Consider the following 19,091-nt stretch of genomic DNA (forward strand, 5'->3'; position numbering starts at 1 on the left):
TGATAATAGATAATTTGAATGATCAACTCTTAGCACCACTGTGTGTGCAAAGATGGCTACGAAGACTTCCAACCTGGCATGGGATGTTCACTGATAGACATGTGCCAACCCCACCCTCCATCACTACAATGCCACTCTGGTGCTGAGTGCATCACAGATTCTCCTGGTCATCCAGTCTGCCGATGTTCTCCAGGGCATGAGGGTGATGGACAGACTTGCTATGGGAACATCATTCAGGTAGGGAGATGAAGCAAACTGTGTCAGTGTTAGCAACAACAAATATATATATATACATATAAGGAGTTTGTTCGCAAAAACCGATAAGTCCATATTTGCCAAATGGAGATATTTGCGATTAAATGTCAAGAAAAATAAAGAGAATAATAAGAAAATTTTTGCTTCTTTTGACCATAACTTAAAAAATGTACCTTTATATGTAGTGACCAATATATCATTTAAAAGGTATTATTTTGTACTTTATGACAGAGACCGTACCTTAAAATCGTCAAAAATGGACTTATCGGTTTTTGCGAACAAACTCTTCATATACATACATATATATATAGTTGCTGTCGCGTCATGCTGTATTTAACTGTGCTGTTATAAAAAAAGATATCTAAACTTCAGGCAACAGCCTTCTTTTCTGAATAGTGGATACTCTATTACATCTTGTGTTTGCTTTTAGGATCGATGAAGTCATCAATACCAGCCCTGTTTAGCGTCTTCTGAGTTTAGAAAATCGCAAACATCATCAGCACATCAATAACATGAAAGGTGATTCATTTATTACATCATTAGCTCATGACCAAGTCATGATGATGTGTGTCCAATAGGACACCTTATGTTATTGGTGCCTATCAACCAAAGTTCATTCAGTCATAACTTTAATCTGTGCTTTCCAAGTACACAGGCTTTGTAAAGTCCTCAAATTATCTCTGGCACTTCATTGCTTCAATTCAAAATGATTAGCTCTTATAGAGACAAACATTTTCTGTGGATTTGAAAATGGATGTACAGAGACTTGAGGAGCTGAATGTGGATGACACCTACCTGTCTGGCAGACTCTGGTTTGCACTGGGCCTCTTTACTCAGGATCTCGTGCTGCATCGTCAGCTCATGGATACAAGTGTCTACTACACAGTCTTTGTACCCATCAACAGTCTCAACTCCTCACAGGTATAATATTACTGCCCCTAACTATTGATATTATATCTGGTAGCAGCAGATAACAAAACTCGGGTCAGACACCACACTGTCACTTAGAGTTAATTTGGGTTTAGAATCAAATCAAGTGACAAACATTTGTGGAATTTTGATTATCAAGCAACAATGAAAGAGCAATAACTTGTGCTTCTCTGCATGTAGAATACATTCAGGTTCCAGGTTATCAAATCAATTGAAAGCAATATTTGATGTACCATGCTTAATAGACATTAATATGTTGTGCAGGGAAGAGTTTTGTGTTACATTCGCAGATAGCTCCAACATCGGTTTGTGTGTCATATGACACAATGTCATACAGGGGATGACACTTGGGATCTAATATTCTTGTGACACCAGAAAGAAGTATCCATTTTGAGATTTTAAATCTTAGCATTCTGTCCAATTCCAGCTTTTTTTGTGTGTGTTGATGTTGATGAAATATATTCATTTGTGTAAAATGCCCATAATAGCAGTAACAAAAACAATGGCATTTTGTCTTATAATAGTCATCGATCGTCTTATAGTAATGATAAGTCCTGAATCCTTTGAATTGCTTGCAAGGTATTTTGAATAGAGATGATAACACAAACAGTCTCCTCCACTTCCATACCTAAGACTTTTATGCAATGAAATGTATGCATGTATGCATATTATACACATAATCATATCTTTCTCTTTTAAGTAATTTTGTTTATATTTTGATGTAAAAATCATTAATTTTGTTATCACAATTCAATTTGTACAAGTGGAGGAATAAAACCAAAAAACTTAAATTGAAACTAAAAAGGAAATTCCCATAACACAAGTCTATTCTTTCAACTGAAATGTCACCCCACTTCTAAGAGTTAATGCATGAGTTTAATTCCATCTTTATGGGCTCAATCTTGGCAGACAAAGCTCCATGTGGAGAATGGAATGTTGAAGAGCTACAATGAGACAGCCAGGGTCCATGTTGTTCCAGGTTACATGGATGCACACCTTCTGAACTCCACAACCTACCTCTACACCTTGACAGGTCAGAGGGTCATTGTTGGTAGGGTGAGTATAATTAACCCCTTTGTGTCCTTAGATGTGAATTGCCAAGCTGTTTAATGGACAGCTGGTTAATCCTCCTAAAACTTGACCCAAGTGAAATTGCTAGATGAACAATACCTAGTACAACAAAAGCTGAATACTGTACAAAGGACAATAGATATGCAATTCATGAGAGTGAAGAGAATTACGTAATAATAGTATGTTATGGCATATCTGTACTGAAGGGCACAAAAATCAATCCTTTAGATATATTATTATTGAAGATCAAATGTTAGTCATTTTCAGTATTAAGTCTCAACCTATGAATCATACCCATCTCAATTGGAATCAGTTTTATGTATGCACAACCTTTGTTCCAAATGCAATCTGTTTTTGGAGCTAACTCTCCAAGCTCTCAAATATCAGTATATGTAATGATTATCTATAAATAGAGATATTCATTGTTACAATGACATGTATTCAGTTTTCGTATTTTTATTATTGCAATTTGTGAAAAGAATCACAAGTTAAATCTGTAGCCATGAATTATTATGAGTAAAGCAAAGTTAGCAGAAATTGAACATTGAAAAACTTAATCTTTTGTTTGCTATCAGGACTGATGGCAACACTGTTATGCCAAAAAAGATAGAGATGTGTCAATGAGGACATTCTTCTTTACCCCCATAGAATTCTTCTAGGATAACGTTGCAGACCGAGGATAGTGTGGAAGAGGCCAGGTTACTACAGGCAGATCTCCCTGCCTCAAATGGAGTCATTCACATCATTGACAGAATTCTCAACCCAGACTCTAGGAACCAACAAGTAAGTGAAAATGACCAAACACAATGTATTCATGAAATAGAAGAACTGGAAGGCAATTTGCAGGAAGCAGCCCAAAATGTGGGGATTCATGGATTTGTTTACTAATATTTTACAAAAGTTTTATTTTGCAGTAATATTTTTGATTGTAAACTTGGAATGTTGAATAATTTGTAGATGCTGTTGTTATTGCCAGCTGTGCCAGATTTACGCATATAATGCTAAAGACTTCAATCAATGGCTGATCTCATCTGTGAGTGCATCTTGGTGACGAGGTGAAGATTTAGCTTTTAACGTTTTGTGAGATATTCAGAAACCACTCTATGAGATGTCACAGAGCATGCGGTTCTAAGGGGTATCAAAAGTTTATTCGATGAAAATTGGTTTTGAAATGGCTGAGATATCCAAAAACAAGGTGAAACAAAGAGATACTAATAAAGTTGGGGCATGTTGCCTTTTATTATTAACACTTTTTTGGATATCTCAGCCATTTGAAAACCAATTTTCATCAAATAAACATTTAATCCTTCTTAAGATTACATGCTCTTTCATATTTCATAAGAGGCTTTTCATTATCTCACTTAGGAATGTTCAAAACATGAATCCCTACCTCAACCAGTACTGTACAGTCCCTTTAAGATACCCTCAAACCTCAGAAAAAAATAAAAGAAAAAGAAATATATTATATATGTGTATACATACATACATACACACATATATAATTTGTAGATCAACTTTGAGAAAACAGTTATCAGTTCTGTCCAGGTATTGAGTGAAATATTAAAATATCAGGAAAATAATTTGAATGCTTTGGCAGTAAGAGTATTTGTCGATTCTCACCAGTTATTCTTTGTGCTGCATTTGTTGTCACCTGATATGTATTTTCAAGATTCAAGATTCAAGATTCAAATTTATTTGTCACTTCCATCAAATAAACAAAGAAATTATATACAGTGTGTATGCAGAGGATATTTGTAATAATTGCAGAATGTGATTTAAAAAAGTACATATGAAAAGGAGTAACAGATGAAAAAACACAATTATATCTTTTTTATACATAAAGCATATAATACAAGTTAACTAAGGATGGGGATGGAAATGGAGGGTCATACCATGAAGCAAAGCTTGTACGATATGGGACCCTCTGATATATTTTCATCCATTGCTGATAGTGTTTTTTCTCCCAATGCTCAGGAGTCGATTTGGGATACCCTGTCTGCCAATAGCAACCTCCATCAGATGAAATGGTTGCTCGAAGCCTTTGTAAGTTTTGATGTCACACTAGAAAGTGATGAAATGTCTGACCGTCGAGGTTACTAACCCTCATGTGCCTGGCATCATTCATTCTAAGGAAGTGGCCTTGTATCCATGGTAACCAACAATGACTGTCAATTTATCCTCCTCATCTTTCTTTTGATACCTATATAGCACTGAAGTCATCAGGCCATGATATACTACCTAATTTATAAAGCATGTGAGAGATGAACCACTGTAGGTATATAAGTAAATACCATAGAAGCAATAAAGATACCATTAAACTCAGATGACAATCTGATGTCAGTGGAAATGCTGAATTCCTGTGACTTCCAGATGAACATCTTGAGATATCAAGACTATGTTCAAATAAACAGCATATTTTACTACCTTTAGAAGAAGTGCTAGAAGGATTTACTCATCTCTGAGCATTCTGAAGATGCAGAACTTTCCTTTATCATGTTTTTGCTGTCTGTAGGTCTGTTTGTCTGTGTCAATCATACAAAATATTCCAGCCTTGCTCAATAATGGAATTGATATGTTCCCATATATGAGGGTTTATATATTGTTTGAGCAAATGTAGCAAAAGCTCCGTGTATGAAGGGAATGTTGTTAGTAATACTTACTCCCCAGGGACAAACATTCTGTATGTCAAATATATATTCTGTGCCCACATATGGATTCATTTTCAAACTTTATATGAATTTCAATTTAAGTCAGTCTTGAATGTAGTAAATCAAAAATAAGAACAAAAGCCATAATGGTCCTCTTTTATGCTCTACCTATCCAGTCAGCCATTGATCCAAGGAATAGGAACGCATTGGAGAGCGCCCCCATTACGGTGTTTGCCGTAACTGATGGTGGACTAAGGGCCTTCTTCTCAGCACTCAACAGAGAACACACTGATGCATCAGAAGAGGTTTGTAAAGCCATCATACTTCTCACTGAAAGTTTTCAGTCAAAGTCATCAATTGTTACCTCTGCCAAGGGAGGAGGTTATGTTTTCATTGACGTTGGTTTGTTGGTTTGTTTGTAAGTGTGCAAAATAACTCAAAAAATATGAAATGGATTTGGATGTAACTTACAGGAAAGGTTGAGAATGACATAAGTAATAGATGATTAAATTTTGGTAGTAATCCGGGAATTTGTATGGATTTTATGATGGATTTTTGATTTTTTGACAGGTAGGGTCAATGAACTTGGGAGTTCAAGCTGCGCTTTTTTGAGGTTTTCATATTATGTGCACTAAAGTGCATGCTCTAGTTTCTGCTAGGGCAAGGTGCACTGTGCACCTGAGGGTTGATGACGTAACAAAAGGCTTCTATACTGGGAATTTGGGCGATTTTTCAGCATGCATCGGATGGATGGAAATCATGTATCTCTATTGAAGAACTATATCATAGATGGAAATTAGCTGCTTGGTGGAGGTCTTTGTTCTCAGAGTGCTTCTCTAGTTTGGATTGTCACACAGCTTGAGTTCCTATTTCAACTTTCAACTTGTTAACTTGGCATCCTTACCTGATGCTGATGTATCACCTTAAGAAAGGGACAATTCATAGAGACCCATTTTTCTTGGAAATTGTCATATACACAGTCGGGATACAGTCGTATTTGCTGTAATCATGATGATTACAAAAAGAAAAAAGAAAAAAGAGAGAATGTTGCTGTAATGTGAACATGTACACTCTTGATACCTGTATATTCAGCAAAGAAAAATCATACTTAACAATATTGCATTACCAGAAAGGATGAAATGAAAGCTGAGATAGATGAATGTTGACAAATTCCCTTTTGTAGACATGTGTAGTATTTCACTGCTAAGTCAAACATTTGTAAATGGGAAACCCTTCTGAATTGTTCTCATATTTCAGCATCATATATCTACTCTACATTACATACAATTGAAAATAACTCTGAAATGAAATGCTGTTAAAACTGAAGCTGATTTCCTGTGATACCAGTCTTTGGAACATATTTTGCAAGGTATCTTTCTCACAGCTAAGATTATGGTCACAGTTATAGCTACACAACATATAAAACATCCATTGTAAACATGGTCATAGCAAGATTAGTCTTACTCAAGTTTGTTGTTTCAAAGTACAATATGTTTTTTTTTTCCGTTTTGGCTGATGATTTTAAAAGAATGTGAAATGATTACTGGATATTGATCATTTCTCTTGTATTACTCCTGATAACTTACAGGTGGTGAGGAATCTCATAAGTCGTCATCTTATCTATCAAAAGGTAGGATGATAATCCTCTGCACATAATAGTCTTCTTTAAACTATTCAGACATTGATGTTTTGAAATTATTACTCTTTGAATATAAATAGATGTTTATAATGATAATTGAAATACACTATTAGATGGATTATTTTTCATAATTTTCAAGATATCTAAACACTGGGGTGGGCATCTTGTGATTGATATGATTCAAGTGAATACTTTTTCGTATGTGTATTTTAGTGCTAGATCAAGACATTTTCTGAATGCACCAGTGATGATGAAGTAACAAAGACAATCACTGTTGACATCTGGCAGAATTGTATACTGTTTATATCTAAAGATTGATATTGCTTGTTATACAATATTTAACAAGTTTAGTCCAGTTTGATTAGAGATAAGCCATATATTATTTTAGATGTTCTGGAAATTATGCCACTGGAGTTTGTTCAGTTGACTGATTTGCGTCATGGCAACCAAACCAAGTATTCCAATATCAGCATTTAATGATATCAGTTTTATTTGAAGTAGATGATAGTAAGTGGTTAGTAGCAGTTACTTCAGTGAGTAATATACGAGCAAGTCTCTCACTTCTTGTCTTTGTCAATACAAATACATTTTATCATTTACCCTCTCAAGACTTGTATCTGAAAGAATCATAGATGTGGAAATTGCACTGTATGCTGATGATAATGACAGTTTTCATGCCTTTTGTGAATTGATATTTTTAGCTGAAATATTGGAAAGGCCTTTTTGCATACCTACAGGTCATAATGTACACCAGGACAAAATTTGGCTTATGTATTCTCCAAATTAATTCAGTCCATGCTTTGTTGGCCTATTTAGAGGTATACAATCATAAATACTTACAGACCAGTCAGTCTGTATGAGTATGATAATTCACCAGATAATGGACTGTACTCCAACAGGAAGGAGAAGAAGATAAGTTATTTATGCAGATCAAATTCTTGCAATATTTTGCCATTTTTTTTGTTTTGAATGATGACTCACTGAGAGTGAAAGGAGACTTTGTTTCTGATCCACTTTTCCTTGAATATTCACAGCTTTTTGCACATGATATGATGAAAGCGGGATCAGTAGTCATGAGTGATGGTACAACAGTAAAAGTTGAAGTCTTACAGGGGGTAAGTGATCCAACCGACTTTTAAATATAATTCATTATTTGCTTCAATAAACCATTTGGTAGTCATATATAAATGCTTTGGATAGGTGCAAAGTAAATTTACAATTTTGTTCTGTTATGCATTCTTGCATTATTTATTTATTTATGAATATACTTATGTATTTATTGATTTATTTGTTGATTCCATTTTACTATATGTGTATGAATGTATTTAGTGGATATATTAATGTGTATACTTACAATATATGTCTTTGTATAAATGTATGTGCATATGTATGTATGTCTATGTTACAAAGTATATGTTATGCTTGCAGGCTAAATTGTATTTGTATTTTGATTGAAAGCTAGATTCAGCATTCAATTATACATTGTTGGTATAGATTGTATAAATCAGTCATATTCTGTCAGTGATATACATTTTTATTAAATCTACTTGTTTAGATATATGTTTGCTTGTAACTGATTTATATATTTATCTCTTCTTTGCTATCCTTCTGCTTAAAGGGTCAGATCAGACTCGGAAATATTGCCACCATGAGGACGCTTGATGTCCAGTCTTCCAATGCAGTCATCCACATCATTGATGCAGCACTCTATGCAAATGATTCAGCCTATATTGAAACATGTGTGAGGGTCAGCACAGATTCGGTATGTAAAACTCTTGCTCAAAGCTCACGTGTTTAACCTACTCAGATACCATAAGTGTATGCAGGGGTCGCACTTAACTTTTTTTTTAACTAGCCAGGCGGACTACTTAGAATCAATTTTGACACTGAAGCAATATTTTGGCTAGCCAGACGGAGTAGTAACTTCAGAATTTTATGATTTTTAGCTAGTCCGACGTGATTTTGGGTGGCCAATGGCCAGCGGACCATTGCCAATTTCGAACCCTGGTATGTCATTCAGTGAAGCAACAAAAGGAAATCTAGAAGAAGAAAAGTCAAAGTGACTAATTATCCACACAATTTTCAGCAGCATGCTTATCTGAAACAAGGTTTCAGTTCCAAGCAGTTTTGGTAAGAAAGTTGCACACTGTTTTTTCACAAGGAAGTATAAGACATCTGCTTCTTCAAGTTTGATGTCCTTCAAAAATAAGACTCACTTTAGAAAACATTTCAGATAATGTTTCTTTATGATTTCACTCATTTCTTCATTCAAATGTGTTCATGCAATAATCTTCACTCTTTAATTTCATACAATTATTGTATGTCTGCAGGAGACAATTATTATTTGAAGGAGTTGTAGGAGAGTATATGAAAAGAATAACTTGTGGTTACTTTCTCTTTCTGTCCAACCATGCTTTTCTATCCTGGATGAAAACCAACCCAGACCCAAGATGAAGAGTGCTGTGAGGGGTTCTTCTCTCCCCTCTGCATCCCTTGTCCAGGGGAAGCTGGTGTACCCTGCTCCGGCAATGGTCAGGTGGGGCACTTTTATTTCTCATATTGCTTGTGAGCTGTCATTATGCCATGAGAATCATGGTGCATTGTATGCTTAATGTGCAAGGCAGAAATCAAGCATATAGTATATATCTGCACTGTATTATGAGTATAGCATTTGATGTTTACGCTTCAGTGTACATGAAAATAGTGACAGTCAATGTTACCTCTAAAAATAATTTGTGATGTTTGGAAATGTGGAAAGTCAACATCATGTTAAGGATATTTGTGACCCACTACAACAAAATGATCCTAAAGTCGGGCGAGGTCGATTATTTGAAAATTGCATGACACAATTCCCTAATCTTTCTGCTTTGAATTGATATACAACACGTCTTATAAAAATAATCGGCTGCGGAGATATCGATGTTTAAAAGAGAGCATGTCAAGATGTCTGGGAAATCACTGTCTCGAGAAAAGCGCCCTAAAAGTTCTCCTTGCGACGCTATCACAATCAAGAGACACGCAAGTCAGTATTCACCTCCGGACAATGGAAGTTAAGCCCTAGCAACCCCCGAAATGCTCATTCAAACACAGCGTCGGCGGTCTCCTCACCGACCAATCAGTGACCAGGATGTCAGGAGAAGCGGCTAGGCATAGTTCAACCCGCCCGCACGCACCAGTCGACTGGGCAGAGTGCGAGCTTCACGCTTCGGTTAGCGGCAAGCAGCAAACTGACCAATGAGATCACTCTGGTCGTTGTTAGGGGCGGAGCCTATGTGTGGCGCTCAATCCAAATGTTTGAACCAGTTTCTGCTTCGTTGAAACGCCAAAAAAACATGGCCCAGAAAAATGCTATTTTTTGGTCTTTCCTTTCATCATTTTGCTTCAAAATTTCGACAGATGATAGAAGACATGTCAGACTCTAATATAGGTTTTCCCGGTCAATTTCATACTTTTGTCATTCAAGTTCCTATTCCGAGCATTCGATTTCACGCATTCCACTCTCGCAGCACTGAATCAGCAATCAAATTCAAAATCCGGTCATTCGAATTCACTATCCGAGCATTCAAATTCACTGTCGGAGCATTCAAATTCACTATCGGAGCATTCAAATTCACTATCGGAACATTCAAATTCACTATCGGAGCATTCAAATTTAAGAGAGGAGCACGCATTTCATCAATGAGCAGTCAAATTCATGTCAAGCTGGCGACGGAATCTCGTCGGTCATTCAAATTCGTGAATAGGCAACCATGTTCCAAATAACTGCATTCAATTTAAAAGAAGTCCTGAATTTAGTTAGTTTGGGGTCGTGTATGCATGTGTTTCTCATTTGGCTCTGAATATATTGGGATTTATGATGATTATCTATTTTGCAGTAGAGGTCCACCTGTTCATTGACGATTTTGAACTCGCACTTAGCAAATAGGAATATACAGGCACATGTCCCTCGGATTGGACATAAAATGGAGGTCCCACGTGTAAGAGAGTCACAACTCATGCACGTAAAAGATCCCACTTCATTTATTCATCGCAAAGAGCAGAACATCAAACTGGACCCCATATTATGGAAGACCACCTTTTGCAGCTGAATATGGGTTATCCAGCCATCTTGTTTGATGGAAAACGAAACAAACAAACAAAAATTAGGCACTGTATATGCCTACAGACGAGCATAATACGGAGGGTTGGTTGACACTTTCGAGGAAAAAAAAAATTCGACTATATTGAAACTGATACTTTAACATTTTATACGTGTTGTTTGCTGTGTATTGCTGTCTTATTGATTTACTTTTGCGGGATTATGTGAGATCATTGTGTGTCAGTTTGTCTTTAAATTGATGAATTGTCATTATCATGATTATGTGGTTGGTGTTGGGGCGTTGTCAGCATGCAGTATCACCAAGAGATATGATTACTAGTCGTTGTGTTGTTTGGATGCACTGCTGATGGCTGATTGGACATTGCAATTTGAAACTTATTGAGATGAAAAATAAAGAATACATGAGCAGAGAACAATGTAGAACCTGTAAACAACCATAATTACACTATATGCAAGCCTTTATTGATTGTGTTGGCCCTTTTCCCTTTCTTAAAAGTCTACTCCATTTTCCTCGTTAAATTGATTGCACGAAGTAGGAACTTGATCGCCTAAAAATGAATTTGAACGCTCCAAACAAGCTCATTGGGACTATCACGTGACTATCGCATGAATTTGAATGCACGAGTAGGAAAGTCGGTGCTCGCATTTTGAAATTGAATGCCCAATAGTGAATTTGATTTCACGAAAACGAAATAGAACGCCCATAAATGAAATTGAACGCTCGGATTCTGAATTTGAATGCCCGAATATTTTCGCGTGCGTGCGCTGCCCGAATTTGAATGCACATTAATGAATTTGAGTGACAAAAATATGAAATTGACCGGGAAAACCTATAATATGTCAAATTCAGAAAATCGTAAGTTTTGACCAATTTTGATGCTCTAACTTCCAACTCGATTTTCACGGCTTCGACTGTGCGCGACTTTAGGGCCATTTTGTTGTAGCGGGTCACATTTCTATTCATTTCAAACCTTTAGCTTTTTCAAAAACAGCCTGAAACTGATTGATTGATAATTTCTGACTGCAAGTTTAATAGAGAAATGTTTAATTGAGTTGAATTGATATTATCAATGCCCGTTGAAATGATAGAAGTCTCCATTACCACAAACATAGATATGGAAATGATTCATGATTTATTAATTCATCCAATCAGAAGAGCTGTTGTCAAGTAGAAAATATTTCATATGAAAGCATACAATAAATTATACCCATTCAATGCTGTCAGCTGCCATTATTTTCTTGATCTTTGGACTTTTCATAAAATAGCTTGTCATCCAGGTTGGTTACAATCATGTGATTATATTGTTTCCTTTCATTTTCTGTTTGCATGTATTGGCTGATGTAATCGTTTCTTGTGTCTCTAATTTCCTGTATAGTGTGATGATGGTAAGCAAGGCACTGGTCAATGCACTTGCCTTGACCGATTCACTGGTCAAGAATGTAACTTGTGTAGCAACCCAGCCATGTATGGACCGCACTGCAACCAGAGTACGTACCTTCTTAAACATGTATTTCTGTTATTAAATGATCTACATCATAATCAAGTAAATAACAATATTACTTTCTCTGTACAGCTACCAGTATTTTGTCTCAAATTTCATCTTATAGTAATATCATGCTTTGTTCACATATTCTTAAGATTGATTGACTTGTGAAACTCATATGACTGAGGCATGCATCAAATTATTCAAATAGAAAACTGGTAGGTAATATCATGGATTGCAATTTTGCTGGAGATGCTTATCTTTGGATTTTGGTGCTATAATGCCAAGAACTGACATGTCATAACTTGTAATGTTTTGAAATATGACAGGTCTTTTTTCAACATCTGGGATTATATATAATGAGCTACTAGTCTGCCAAGTTAGCTAATGGCATAACATATCTTCTATAAGTCAGTTCACAAAACTTTGATACTGTTGCTTCATCTCATCAAACTTGAAGCTTGCTCCTGTCTGCATGGCCAGTGTAGCCGTGGCGACATCACCAACCTGGGAGCCTGTGCTCCAGACACCTGTTCCCCAGGATACCAGGGGCGTCACTGTGACCAGCCCACGGCCCCACCCTGCTCCCCTCAGGAGAACCAGTGCCACACCCACTCTTCCTGTGTCTTGTCAGCATCTGGAGTCCCGAGGTCAGAAGGAAATATTTGGTATCATCATATGTTTGTATTCCACCATATCCCATTCATCAACCTGTTTGGGAAAACTATATACATACGATTATATTAGTGTTTATATGTAATGAGTTTTATTGAAGCTTTGAATAGCATCATACATATCCCCCCCACGAAACAAAAAACAAAAAACAAAAACAAAAACAAACAACTAACTTCTTTTTTTTTCTTTTGGTGAAGTAATATGACTGAATCTGTTTAGACACACTCCTTTTACCTTTTAGTTTCTAAAAGTAAATATTAGAAAAGAAATAAGGAAAGTGACTTTACTGCTGTACAGAATCATGAACTAAACCTACGGGTGTTGCACTGCTATATTTTGTAGGTATTCACGAAATTTTACAAAGTCTCTCTTGAGACACTTGTTAGATTGAGGTAGGGCTGTCTGTTCCTTCTTGAAGGTGTCAGTTAGTGTTCATCAACATATGGATGTAAGGGCCTAGCAACACCTTCAAACTAGTCATTGAACCAAAATGGCAAAAGTTTTTGTGTATCAAGCACCTCTACTGATTGTGCCATATGTGACATCTATCCCCCCGTACATTTTGTTGGATTTTTCTGGCTTGATTTCATCTGTCTTCAATTTGCAATGCTTTCTTTCATATGAATATTAGAGTAACACCAATATGTATGGACTCTGAATACACCAAGCAATTACCATTTATCCAGTGGCATACTACCTCACTATCTCTGTCATATTATGTGTTTTATTTACTGACCTAGATGTGTATGTGATGCAGGCTTCGAGGCTTCTGGTTTGGAATGCCTTCCCATCAACCCTTGCAACAGAGAGGAGTATGGAACCAGAGGCTGTCATCCTTTCTTGGTAAAATAAGCTTTTGATGTACAGATAGCCAAGTAGTGATAGTAGAAACACATCACTTCAACCTCTTTTACATGATATAGTCTTATCTTAATATGGTGATGGAGCTTCTTCTTGTGACACTATGTTTTAAAATGGAGATGTTGCAAATACATATGTAAAAGTGACATTGTTTTCATGTTATCAATCAATGTAAGTCTTTACTTCACCAGAATAAGTAGTGGAAGTGAATTTAAAGCTCTCAATAATAGCATCCGTCATTGAAATCAAGTATGAAAACTACTTATTAAATTGCTACACCACCCAAAACCATGGACCATTCATAATGATAATTGTTCTCTTGTTGTTTTTATTGTGTGAGTTTGTTTGGTTTTGTTTGTTTGTAGTTGTTTCTCTTTCTTTGTTGCTTTTCAAGCTTGAAATGAAAAGCACTTAAAACAATGAATGACTTACTGTGCTGTGTTGTAGTTGTTTCATTTTCTTTGTTGCTTTTTAAGTTAGAAATTAAAAAAAGTTTAAAAATAAATGACTTACTGTGCTGTGTTGATACTTATGTATTTTATTCTCTGAATAGGAAACATGTGTCTATGAGAGGCCTGGCCAGAGTAGGTGTGTCTGTCTTCATGGCAACCAGACTGGTGCTGTGGAAGACAGCAGGTGTCACTCCCAGAGCAGCTGTCTCCAGGATAATGGAGGATGTCATCCTAACGCCACCTGCTTCCATTCACTCTTACTAGATCAGGTGTGTGGCCATTGTTGGTCTCCAGACTTTTGTTGTCTTGATGATATTTAACTTTTATTTAAAAAAAGATGTGTGGATGTGGCATAGCACTAAAGTGGAGTTCTGCATAATAACGCTCAGTCTTTATGAAACAGTCTTTGATGTCTGTCGTTATCAGATTGTTCTTTAAGAGTTTGAGTCTGTTTTGTGTCGATCAATTTTTGTGGGAGTAGGTCAATATCTTCAAGAAATTATCTGAATCGACACAGCATGATGTAACAACATTTCCTGCCATCAGTACCAGAGTATGCAAGAAGAAAACATACTGCTGATAAGAGAGATAACAAACAAAAGAAGTTGTCTCATAGTTTGGGACGAATATTCCTCAACGGACTCCAGAGTGATTGCCGACAAAGTAACAGAATAAATCATTTATTTTGAAGAAATTCTAAATGATGAAAAATTGACATGCAATGACAATCTTGTTTTTATACATCAACAATGTGTGATGACTAATTGTCATCAAAGCTAAATTATTTAATAGCTGGCTGATTTGTAAAGCTCGATCTGAACAGAATGTCAAGGATATTGGAGCAGTGCACAATATTGAAAGCAATTGATCCAAATGTTCAAAAAGCTGTCATTAGTGTAGAGAAAAGACTGTTTTTAAGAGAGTGTTTGTGTTATGAATGTACCAAGGACTTGTGGTGTTTGTGGTGAATAACTGACTAATATTGGTGTCTTTGTTTCTCAGGTTTCATGTTACTGTCTGCCTGGTTTTGACGGGAATGGTTTCTCCTGTGAACCCATCAATGCCTGCATACCAAACAACCCATGTGATGCTTCGGTAGGTCAAAAACTTGTTTACACATATGTATGATTATTGTCAGGCGTATTGGGAGATGCCAAGTAGTCTTCTCATCCAGCCATGACTGAGCAGAAACTTTAAGAATTCATAATTTTTGAACGGATTGTCGGATTTTCCTCAAACTCTCACTGATGTGTTCTACTTATATTGCTGCATTCACTCAACCCACATGTCTATGAAGGTGAACCTTGTCCTTTAACCTATATGCAAACTAATTCAGATCAGTTGGGTGTGTTATATTCCATTTCCACGGCATCAGTGGGTGCTGTTCTTACTGCCAAAGCAGAGAGGTTTAACCACTTCTTGTATATCAGGTATATGGTGGACAAGATATTCGTTTACTCCACTTTGATGAAGACACTTAAATCTTATACATTTCTGTTTCCTTATTAACATGACATGTAAAAATGCACAAGTTCAAGCTGGAGTACCCCATTTATTAACAATCTTCTTAACATCGGAACAAGATCTGGAGTTACCCCTATATCCTACATACCTGACATTCTTGTCGGTGCGACACGTATTGAATAAATTCCGACGATGGCCACAGGAAACAGAGAAAATTCTCCAGGCACCCCGATCAAGTAACGGGACCTCGACGATGGCCCCACCTGTCAAACTCACGCCCACGTGCACCCAGTCGCTCACTGTATGCCTTCTGTGCCATAATCCGCGCAAGAACATCACCCTTCTTGACCATTATATGCGGCAGTAATACTTCAAACTTAATTTTCGGATGTTGATCACCTTCCAGACGTAAAACAAACATCAAAGAGTTCAGAAACGTTCTAAAGACACATGCACCATCTAAAGAGCTACGTAACCCTTTTCGTCATTCATCTACTACAATAGCATGTAAGGATTGTTCAACTTCGATGTACACACCCTACACAGCACCCTCAATCTTGTTCTGAGAGGGGCGCAGGCATACCACCTGTTCGTTGTGATTGTGTTTGTCATGTAAACAAAGGCTAGCTGTGCTCACCGTCTTGTCGGTATTGTCTGAACTGGGCTATATTACGTGTTTATCCCCCCTTTTTTATTCACATTAATTGAATAATAAATATCTGCAAAGTTATTATTCATCGTATAAATTTGATTGAAATGTATTAAAATGAATTCAAAACCTTTACTCATTAATGTTGTTTTATTATAAATTGTTTGAATAAACAATACTCAAAGAAAAAGCTTTAAAAAAGTCTACCGTGAGCGAACTGATGCAATCCTAGCTCACTAGTACGTGGCAAACGATAATGATCGATAATACCTGGGCCGGTTTATACGCCAATAGGAAATCTAAACAGCAGGCAGTGGTTTAGACATCTGCATGCAGATATATCATTAGTTTTCCCACCCCCTGCATGGTTGTTCACGAAATACGAGAAATAGGCCCCTATATACTGCCTTCAGCCTCAAGGACTATGACATCAAACCGAAGAAATTATTCCCAGTATTTCGTGAGAACAAGCAGGGCATAACGATTCGTGTGTGCGATGATGACGCCATGCAACATTTCCTCCATGATAATATTATAGGCTTACCCAGGGAGGTGTTCTCTTCCACCCTCCCTGGCTTACCACAGCATGTGCATAATCAAGCCGGGAGACGAGTAATCCAGTGAATTTCAGAACTTGGGAATAATCAATGCATCAGTTGTTACTAAAAAAACTCTGGTTGCTCCAAATTGTGATCTTTATTAGAGCTGCACCTGTCTGCGTCGAGTCCAGTTATGATAGTGATGGCACGATCCCCCTCCCCCCCCAAAAAAAAAACAACAACAACAACGAAAAGAAAAAAGAGTGTAATGACCATGACAATGACAATGACCATGACAATGACAATGACAATGACAATGGCAATGACAATGAGAGCAATAATAACTGTCACAAAATGAGATTAAAAAAAAACCAAAACTGAGACGGGAAAGTGCGTGAACTTTTGATCCATGAGAGTCTGGACCGCCAGTCTCTAGAGACCAATTCAGTTTTTAGTGTCGACCATGACTGGGGGCTTCCGACAATTATTTATCGAGAAAAAGATAATTCAATGGGTTATGCGATGAGTCACGTGCATTGTACTCAAGTGCATGAATTAACTTCTGTTAGGCATACTGAAGCCCCCCCCCCCCCCCCCCCCCCCCCGCTTAGCGCCTGTTATGGCTTCAATAGGCATTAACATATAAAAAACAAAACAAAACAAAACAAAACAAAAAAACTTAGAAATGTCGCTGTGGCGACTGGTATGTCTCCGCAATGAGGTTCTCCTAACAGGTCTAGTACAATGTCTTGACAATGTGTGATGACAGCAGGCCCGTAGCCAGGATTTTTCAAGGGGGGTGCGGTCACTAAAAAAATGGACCTTCGGTACCAATACCAATGATGACACACACACACACACACACACACACACACACACACGATTATATATATATATATATATATATATATATATATATATATATATTCTTTGGACGACCGAACTACAAAAGTTGTATAAGAATTTGCGCGCGAAGCGCGCCGCAAATTGTGAATTTTGACTGTTTTAATGACGTTTTAAAGTCTCGAGGAAATTTGTATTTTTGTCTGTTGCATGCAATCGCGTTACGGTATTTCATCTAGGAAATAGTAAAAACTCATTTTGCCAGGAAGTTGCAAAGTTTAATTGTGTTCGAGACTCTGCGCGCGTAGCGCGCCGCAAAATTGAGAATAGTGAATTTCCTGGTGTTGTTTTAACTTTTATTTTTTCTATTGTATACCCGCGTTAGCAGGCCTGAAGCCAGGATTTTTAAAGGAAGGGGGGATTGCGTTAATTAACAAAACGGTCCTTTGATACTGTCCCGGGAGGGGTAGCGACAATTAAAAGGTGGACACCATGCTCATACATGGACTTTCAAAATGGCCCCTAAACGAGTAATGATTATATGATTTTTTTTGGGCCTTAAAAACAAGTATTCCTTAAATGTTTCCTGCACCCTAAAGAAGTACTTCATCATGATTGAACAATATACCATTTTCCCAAATTTCGGCCTTTTTGATACCCTTTGATTATATACGCTCGTACATCACACTTTCCATCTGATCCGTGAGAAAAAACGACCCCTATTACGCGTTTTCTTTAGCGAGTATGGTCACGGTGTCCACCTTTCAGTTGGAGTTTTCCATCCCATTGGATGCTGTTTGGAAGATGAAACATTCACTTTACTATACAGTATATCAGCCGTTGGTATGCGAGTTTGTCAAAAACGAAAATAAATAAGAAAATTTTTAAAACAAAATGAATTGTAAATGTGAACCATTTATATTTTGCCTCCTTGTGGTAGGATATTTCCAGCATTTCCGAACTTTCAAATAATCATTTTAGATTTAATAATATTAAAGGTAGTAGATCCGATTCGCAAACATCTCCAATATCAGTCAAATGTCATATTAACCATCATGCTAAGAAGGTTTTCTTTGTGAAATTTGGAGGTCAGTGAAATTCAAAAATTAAACATCCGTTAGCCATTGGAAGAAGTTGAGTGCAAATTCAGACCTCAGGCTTAGTGCTCAGATGTTATCCTATTTGATTTGATCTGTCTTACTGTGCACACTAAGATACATACTGGAATGGTTATTTCTTATTTATCAAAATAATTATAGTAGCATATTTGGTTACTAGCTGTCTCTAAGCATTTTCGAATTTGGGCTGCAAAGAGATCCACTACCTTTAAGTTAGAAGAGAGATAAGTAAATAATGATGAAATAAACAAACAAAAAAGAATGAGTTTCTTTTGTAATACTATCTGACAAACTTTTTACTTTACCATTTTACTTCATAGCTCAGCACTTTCCATTCTCTCTCATACCCTCTTACCCATTACAT

General features: G+C 36.8%; 2 protein-coding genes across 2 annotated transcripts; both read left to right on the forward strand.

Annotated features, from left to right (window-relative positions):
* Window positions 1–4,122: 4,122 nt before the first annotated feature.
* LOC139717156 (uncharacterized) lies at window positions 4,123–9,112 on the forward strand. The gene is made up of 6 exons (XM_071628656.1): window positions 4,123–4,299; window positions 5,081–5,209; window positions 6,493–6,534; window positions 7,578–7,658; window positions 8,162–8,305; window positions 8,987–9,112. Exons 1-6 carry the CDS (start codon window positions 4,123–4,125, stop codon window positions 9,110–9,112), a joined length of 699 nt encoding a protein of 232 aa, XP_071484757.1.
* Window positions 9,113–11,724: 2,612 nt separating this feature from the next.
* On the forward strand, window positions 11,725–15,945 carry LOC139717157 (uncharacterized). Its single transcript, XM_071628658.1, has 7 exons — window positions 11,725–11,733; window positions 12,019–12,130; window positions 12,587–12,776; window positions 13,542–13,644; window positions 14,216–14,383; window positions 15,117–15,209; window positions 15,781–15,945. The coding sequence occupies exons 1-7, from the start codon at window positions 11,725–11,727 to the stop codon at window positions 15,943–15,945; spliced, it is 840 nt and encodes a 279-aa protein (XP_071484759.1).
* Window positions 15,946–19,091: the final 3,146 nt, after the last annotated feature.

The sequence above is a fragment of the Diadema antillarum genome, unplaced genomic scaffold (genome assembly GCF_040938485.1).
Source record: "Diadema antillarum isolate AM-2024a unplaced genomic scaffold, OU_Dant_1.0 scf00000072, whole genome shotgun sequence".
NCBI classification, from domain to species: Eukaryota; Metazoa; Echinodermata; class Echinoidea; order Diadematoida; family Diadematidae; genus Diadema; species Diadema antillarum.

Coding starts and splice junctions, on each gene's coding strand:
- LOC139717157 (XM_071628658.1), top strand. Junction 12,131..12,586: donor TGGACCGCACTGCAACCAGA/GTACGTACCTTC, acceptor TCAAACTTGAAG/CTTGCTCCTGTCTGCATGGC. Junction 12,777..13,541: donor TCAGCATCTGGAGTCCCGAG/GTCAGAAGGAAA, acceptor TTACTGACCTAG/ATGTGTATGTGATGCAGGCT.
- LOC139717156 (XM_071628656.1), top strand. CDS start 4,123: ATGGGGATGGAAATGGAGGGTCATACCATGAAGCAAAGCTTGTACGAT. Junction 4,300..5,080: donor AATGGTTGCTCGAAGCCTTT/GTAAGTTTTGAT, acceptor CTACCTATCCAG/TCAGCCATTGATCCAAGGAA. Junction 8,306..8,986: donor TGAGGGTCAGCACAGATTCG/GTATGTAAAACT, acceptor AAACCAACCCAG/ACCCAAGATGAAGAGTGCTG.